Source organism: Coffea arabica, chromosome 8c (assembly GCF_036785885.1).
Source record: "Coffea arabica cultivar ET-39 chromosome 8c, Coffea Arabica ET-39 HiFi, whole genome shotgun sequence".
Lineage (NCBI taxonomy): Eukaryota > Viridiplantae > Streptophyta > Magnoliopsida > Gentianales > Rubiaceae > Coffea > Coffea arabica.
In genome coordinates this window covers 46,548,528-46,556,127 of record NC_092325.1, presented here as the reverse complement: position 1 = coordinate 46,556,127, position 7,600 = coordinate 46,548,528, and the positions used below count along the sequence as shown (strand labels likewise).

Here is a 7,600-nt window from a genome sequence, read left to right as displayed (position 1 = left end):
TGATTGAATTGAAATTGACATATATAGGTAATTATTATTACGATGAATAAAAGCACCTTTGAGTCTGTAAAACGAATGCCAGAAAAACAATTCGGTTTTATATAAAGTAATATTTTTAAAGTAATAATTAGCTATGTATTGTTAGATTTAAATTTCTCCGAGAATGTAACCCGGGGACGATGAGATAGAGACTCTGGAGAGAGATAATAATCGTTTTGTAATGTTTCTTGTGGGGTGCCTTTCTTTTTTTCTATTTTTTTTTTCTTTGAGCAAATAAAAGGAGAGGTCAGAGGTAAAAGAAAAAGACCATTTTTCTTAATTTAAACAAACCAAAGGCAGGAAAAAGAGATTACTCAGATAATGTAGACAAAAACCAGTCCAATGGTCCCGTGTTAGACGAATGTACCTTGTGCATTGACATGTATACCTCCTGATTTTAATGAAATCAACTCCGTTTGGATTGCAATTTTTAAATAAAAAAAATGATACGTTTTTCATGAACACATTTTTAATCACTTTTTTATCTTACATATATCAAATCGTTACAGTAATTTTTTTACAAAAAATCCAAAAAAATACAATCCAAACAAGCCCTTTCTACTTAATTTGCGTGCCTATAAAGTGTGATTTTCCCACTAATTATAATTATCAATAGTGCACGATTTAGGAGTCTTCATGACTATTTCCCCCAAAAAAAAAAAAAAAAGTATCTTCATGACTAAACCGAAATTAAAAATCAGACCCCAAGCTCATGTTAGCGGAAAATTTTGTCACTTGCTTGTTCACATTTAATTCCTTTTTGGAAAAACTACATCATATTTGCGTTTTTGTAACCTATGTAAATCTCATATTAAATCGACAAAAAAGGAATCTTGAAAATTTCACGTGAACTTTAGGGACTATTATTGAGCAAAATGAAAGAATTAGAAATCCCAAATGTTTTTGGTAGGCTAAATTATTTTTTAAAATTCAAAATTTCACCAATTATTGTGCGAGACAAATCCTTTTTCAATTTAGTTTTTTAAGCACATTAAATCCATATTTAATGGACTAAAGCTGCAGAGCTATTAACCTTCAGCATGTAAAATGGCATTCATAAAGTCCCCACTGGCGAATAAATGGGCCTGGTTAAGAATCAAAGTCCACCATCGAACATGCAATCCAAAAAACTGGCGCAGAAATCTTGGAACTAACTAAAGGGCGATCCAGTGTTTCTGAGGTTCTTTGGACGGCCTAACTAAAAGGCCCCATAGGCCCATGCAGTTCAATTGAGGGAATTGACAAAGGGAGACCCACTAATCTGGTAGCCCAATCCGGTAGCCCCTCGTAACGACAAGCACAGTTTACAGCAATATAGAAGTATAGAGCTACAAGTGAGTGATCAATGTAGCAGTTGGCCATCAAAGAGAGATTTAAAATTCTATTTAGGTGTAGGTTAAGGGATCAAATCTTCTTTCTTACATTCTAAAATTCAAGTTTTTTGAAAATGTTGTCAGCAGGTGCATAGGCACTTGTTTGGATCGATGATGGTTGTGTCAGGCAAAAAAAAAAAAAAAAAAGATCAATCTCTAGTTTTTTTTTTTGGTAGAAAATAGTTTGAGTGGGTTTGAATTCGCTTACTATCATGGATTAGGGAGGCGTTCCTGATCTGTGGTACTAACCTGGAATTGAATCCCACCCAAATTGTTTTCTATCCCTAAAAAAAAAAAAACAAAATCAATCTCTAATTTGACACATCAAAAAAACATTTTACTAGTAGAGATTTCAATTAAAATAATTATTAAGTACATGTTTGGATGTATACTTGGACAAATGCTTATTGTGTTGAATAATGTATGATTTTAAGTTTTTAGAATATATTTATCTTTTTACTCGGATGATAAAATGATCAAAATGCAGGTTTTTATTTGTAAAATACAAAAGTTATTCTAAAAACACCAATTTTGAACCCTTTTTTTTTTTCGGAGACAACAACAGTTGTATAACCTATTCTATTCTACACTAAGGGGGAGGGGCGGACCTAAGGAGGCCTAGGGATAACTCGGAGAGGACTGAACCACCACTGGACCAAACGAGTGCACAACACAGCCGCCTAGATTTTTTTGAAGCAAACTACTTAAATGTGGCATTTCGATGGGAGGCAAGGTACCCCACCAATTTTGAACTTCACTAAAAGTGTTTTTCACACTACTTTCTCCTAAATTTAAGGAATTGTGTCCACCAAACACCTCATAACATCCTTTTATCACCCAAAAAAAAAAAGCTTTTTTAGCCTAGGCACCGCATTCTCTCAAACAGACTTCTCTAAATGTTTCCTCTATGGCATTTTCAACTACTCCAGTTGATTGAATATACGTTCCCAAGGATGATCTGCCACGGCTTCGGGCAGTTATCCTTCCGTTTTCGACCTGGGATTTGGTAATTGGCAATGAATGAGTCAGTAAAGGATTCCATCAGCGGGTGAGGTAACGAGTAGAAATACACGTTTATGCGGAAAGATTTTCTCCGTCACCTAACAAAAAACAAATATACTCCTTTGACTATGCATCTGCACTTGAAAGACAGAAATGTTACCGCCAGTTCGATTTTGTTTTCTTAGGGCACGTTTTGACAAAATTGAAATCTGAACCCATTAAATCAGTGAATTGTTAAGTACTGAATTTGATATATTTGAGCATATATTATATTAAGTGACAAGTGAATAGATTATCACTTGTTTCTGGAGCAAATTTTCAGTAGAAAATTCATTGTCACTTAATGAATTTAGATGTTCTAATTTTAGTTATCAAAAGCGTTTGAATATATTAGAACATGAACACATTAAATTTAAGTAATGAATTGACTAATCAGACGGGGCCTTAGTCTAGACGTGATTGATGGTTACCAAAGTTTGAAGGCCTTTTTCTCTTCTAATAAATCCCACTCCACAAGCACAAAGAATTATATGTATAGCATGAGATGGTATAGACAGGGTCGTCCAACTCCAAAGATACCAAGTAGAATAGTCCACATTCTACTCCAGTTACACCTGCAAAATTTTCTTTTTTGACTGAACAAATGCTAATTTACACCAAGCATTGGTTTTGGAAGCACACGGACTACATATTTTTTTAAGGCAAACCAATGGATGGACTCAACGTTGGAGAGAACCAAAACGATGCATGGGACAAACTTTTGTTAGGTTTGGAAAATGAAATTTATTGGTCATGTGCCAAAGCAGTCAAAGCAATAATATGGCCATGCACCAATTCTTAATCTGTCAAGTTTTTTTTTTTTTGTTTTTTTTGGTGATGAAAAGGAGTTTCTTAGACGTACGTCCCAATCCAAAGTGTATTTTATATCACTCTTCACTCTGTTTTTTTTTTTTTGGGGGGGGGAAGAAGCTTTTTGGACTTGCCCAAGTTTTGCCTCATATGAGTTGGAGTCTATAACCGGCGAGCTCATCTTGCAATTTTTTATATTAATGTTTTCCAATCCATTTCAATTTTATATGTAGTGGGGTTCTTTTATTTTGCTCGAATATATTGGCATCTTGATTTTTTCTTTTCAGTATTCAACCTTTGGATTTTTCTTTTTCCTTGTTCTTTTTCATAAAAAAAAAAAAAAAAAAAACAAGCACAAAGATGGAAACTCTATGAATGTGGACTAATTTGTTTCTTAATTTGGTTAAATAAATGATTTTTCTTTATAAAAAAAAACAGAGAGAGAGAGAGAGTTTATAAGTAGAAATTCGCAAGAAATATGCTGGTTAACTTCATGTTGCTCAGGATTACAACAGGGGAGTGACGCAAATGAGTTCTTGCAAAGCATACTTATAATGATTCATGCATGCATAACTCAAAAGAAACGAACCTATGTTAGAAGTTATTAGAACTCTCTAAATTTTGGTATCCCCTTGAAGAAGGACAATAACCTTGGTGAATATACTTCAATTCTGAGGAAAACTATTATGTACACAAGGACAATTACCTTGGTGAACATACCTCAATTCTGAGGAAAAATATTATGTACATGAGTCTGGATCTCCATTTTTACGAGCATCTCTCAAATTCTCACTATTCATATGTGGTAGAAAAAGAATTCTAGAACTCCGTAACAAAGAATTACAAGGCCAATATGCACCAAGTAGATTCTATTTTTTTTTTTCTTTTTTAAACAATCAGCAACACCTATACTATCCTACATTAAAAGATAATGGTCCACCACAATTACTTTGCTAAGGAGTTAGAAGGAAGGCCCATATAGATCTTTCTTCTTTTTTTAAAAAAAAAAATTGCAAGAACAAGATTTTTGAACCTTTGAGCACCTATGGTCTAAAACCAACTACTCCTAAAGTAATTGGCCACCAAAAGAACTTTAAAACCCTATTTGGGTGTAGAGAAAATTTCACCAGCGGATGCCTACGCATCCGTTTGAGCCTGAAGTGGTTCAGTGAACTCTCCTTTGACCTCTTTAGGTTCCCCTCCTTAGCATAGAGTAGGAGCAGGCGCAAAATAGAATCTATCGTGTAAAAAAAAAAAAAAAAAGGAAGAGTACCTATGGTCTAAAGGGACTTTAAATCCCTACCGGTGGTTATGTCCCTGTAGATTCTATGTGTATGTTTTTCTACCTTAATGAATATTTCATTGGATTTCTCATGAGAGACCTGACAATTCCGTCCACTCATGCATTACATAATGTGCGTGAGCTTTTGAGCGTATCTACGAGGGGAGAGATGCCATGATGTCAATACTGAGAGATGAGTTTTTGTTGGTTATGGAAGGTTAGGAATAAGCCATTGCTCCATGCACTTCTCGTGAACTTGACTATCAACAAGTAGACAGGCATGATGTCGTCATCTAAGACACAAAAATCCACACTAGTCAAATTAAAGCACATGTTTAAGACTTTTAAGTCTTTAGGTCCCCTCTCCGACAAGTTCTGTGAAAAGCTATAGCATATAGTTTAGAAAACCGACACCAACCCGCGTCCAGAAAAGATGCAGTCCATGCAGGCCATTTTAAAAAAACAGACATTTCCAGTTTTTCTTTTAATTTTTGCTCATGGCGAGTATGTTTCTGCAGTCTTAGCTTTCAACTAAAACCAAAATAATTGATTTAACTACACCGACAAATTGGAGCACACCCTGTATTGCTAAAAATATCAAAGGGTATCCCTTTGAATTTCAGTGTAGATTAGTGCTAGAATTGACTGACAGACTACTACCTGCAGTAGTAGTACTATACACTTAAAACTAAATTTAGTGCTGCTAATATATCAGCAACATCATAAAATGAGAGCTAATTAATAATAAGTTGGCACTAGAAATAAGGATCATGAAGGGCTTCAAGAACTGTTTCTTGAGGCCAAATTCCACTCAGAATCTCATAGGAGTATGCTGCAGTGCCGGTCATCTCCATTGGAAGTCCCCGATCAATTGCTCCATAATCATCCAACCATGGCATGCTGTTGTTGATTGTATTCGTAATTGTGCCAAAGGACGTTGATTCAGAAATGATTGAATCTTCTTGGGCTTGTGATGATGAACTCATGTACTCTATGGTCTTTGAGCTTGATGAGCAGACTTTTGACCCTTCAGTACCGACGCTAATGTCAGTATAATCTTCAGTACTCAAATTTGATAGATGGGCAGAAAAATTGGGATGAAATGCTCCAGCTTGAGTCTCCAAAGAATATGGGGTAGTTGTACTGGTTGTTGAGGTAAAAGAAGCAGGCCTGCTAGAATTATCGTTGGTAGTATTGCTTGCAGGTTTCCTGAATGATGCTGCCATTTGCTTCTTCTTCAACTTGGAATTCCAGTGATTTTTAACATCATTGTCTGTTCTTCCACGGAGTTGAGAAGCAATGATAGACCATCTGCGATTCAATACAATATTGGACGTCACAAAAAAGGAAGGATAGTTACTACTTGCTACGTTACAAAGAATGAGTCGCAAAAAGCAACTTGCCTGCTTCCCATTTTACTGTAGAGAGTGCAAATTAAGTTGTCTTCCTCAGGAGTGAAAGGACCGTGTTTTATGTCTGGTCTTAGGTAATTAAGCCATCTCAAGCGGCAACTTTTGCCACAACGCTTGAGGCCTGCAGGCATGATCACAATCAAGAAATTGACAATGTATCAGCATAGATAACAGCACTGAAACATGAGTAAGGTGGGGCTAACACAATAAGGGCATACTGTAAGAAATGAGAAAAACAACAATTATTTTTTTTAGAAAAAAGCCCTGAAAGTTGACATGATTTTGCTACAGAGGATTGAATCTGGTCAGGTGTCAGAAAGATGGCCTAGGAACAACAACAAAACTTTCAGAAAAATGGCCTAGGAACAATTAAAAAATACAGGCATGCATCAACCTCGAATAATGTGTGGTCATGTCATGCAAACTGATAGATGAATTTTTACTGCTAATAAATCCCGAGAAGCAGAAGAAAAAGTAAAGGAGAGAGGGAAAACCAGCTTTCTGAGGCAAGGTGATCCAATTGCCACCAGTGCCATAGTCAAGGAGGTGTTTCTTGAGAATTTGATCTTCTTCCGGAGACCATGGTCCCCTTTTCACCTTGGTCTTGTCACAGCAAGGAGTTCTTCCCATGCTTGCCTGAATGAATACAGGGTTCTCTACACAGGATAGAGAAAAGGGAAGATCGAGTATTGGTAGTAGAGGAGATTATTTTGAGAAAAGAGTTGAAATATATAGGGGAGGACTCGAGTAAAGGGCTAAGGAAGAAAGATAATTCAGACACCCAAAGAGCCAAATCAGAACATTATAGGTACGGCTTAAGAAAACTATAGGCATGATCCACCGCTACCCAATTAGAACAATTAGGATGCATTGTGTATTTTAAGGTTTGTACCTTGATTTGACTTTGAATTATTTGGGTTACTCTAATTAAATCATTTTGATCGTCCTTGAAACATTTAAGAATGCCAAGGTGGGAAAATGGCCTAATTGATCATCCTGTGCGCGCGTGTGCGTGTATATAATCTCAATTAAGTTTATTATTGAATGTCTATTGCCAATTCGCAAAGCAAATGTTTGGATGGCAAATTATTTACACAAATTTATTTGTTTGTGTCATAAATATATTTTTAACCACTTTTTATTTTACATACATCATATCGAAGACGACTACAGTATTCTTTTAAAAAAAATTATTTCAAATAATCTTCTACTACAGCGTTCGCCAAAACAACAATAAAAAAGGATGAGAGAGAGAACAAAACAACAATAAGAAAGGATAAGAGAGAGAGAGAGAGAGAGAAGTTGCACACCTTGGAGTTGAGTGATAAAGAATCTAATGATATCATTCCTAAAGAGTTAATTAATTTTGACATGGATGGCCTTCTTGTTAATATCTTCTTTCATGTTTCTCTTCACTATAGTGGTCCACTTGATCCAAGAATTAAGTTAGACATAATTGAGCTTCACGTCAGTGAAAATTTAGTGTGTATGAAAGAAATTGAAAAAGAAAAGACACTATTAATCAATTTATGAAAGTTTAAAACATAAATTATTTTCTAAAACCTGAAAAACACAGTGGTTTTTACAGATTCACGAAAGAATACTGCATTAAAAAAATTTTCACACGCTTTTAAAATACGATA

The 7,600-nt window shown here is 35.3% G+C and overlaps 1 protein-coding gene across 1 annotated transcript; it reads right to left on the bottom strand.

Annotated features, from left to right (window-relative positions):
• Nucleotides 1-5,070: 5,070 nt before the first annotated feature.
• Nucleotides 5,071-6,794, bottom strand: LOC140013751 (uncharacterized). The gene is made up of 3 exons (XM_072063838.1): nucleotides 6,452-6,794; nucleotides 5,949-6,078; nucleotides 5,071-5,856 (listed from the first exon to the last, which is right to left on the bottom strand). The coding sequence occupies exons 1-3, from the start codon at nucleotides 6,585-6,587 to the stop codon at nucleotides 5,301-5,303; spliced, it is 822 nt and encodes a 273-aa protein (XP_071919939.1). The 5' UTR covers nucleotides 6,588-6,794; the 3' UTR covers nucleotides 5,071-5,300.
• Nucleotides 6,795-7,600: the final 806 nt, after the last annotated feature.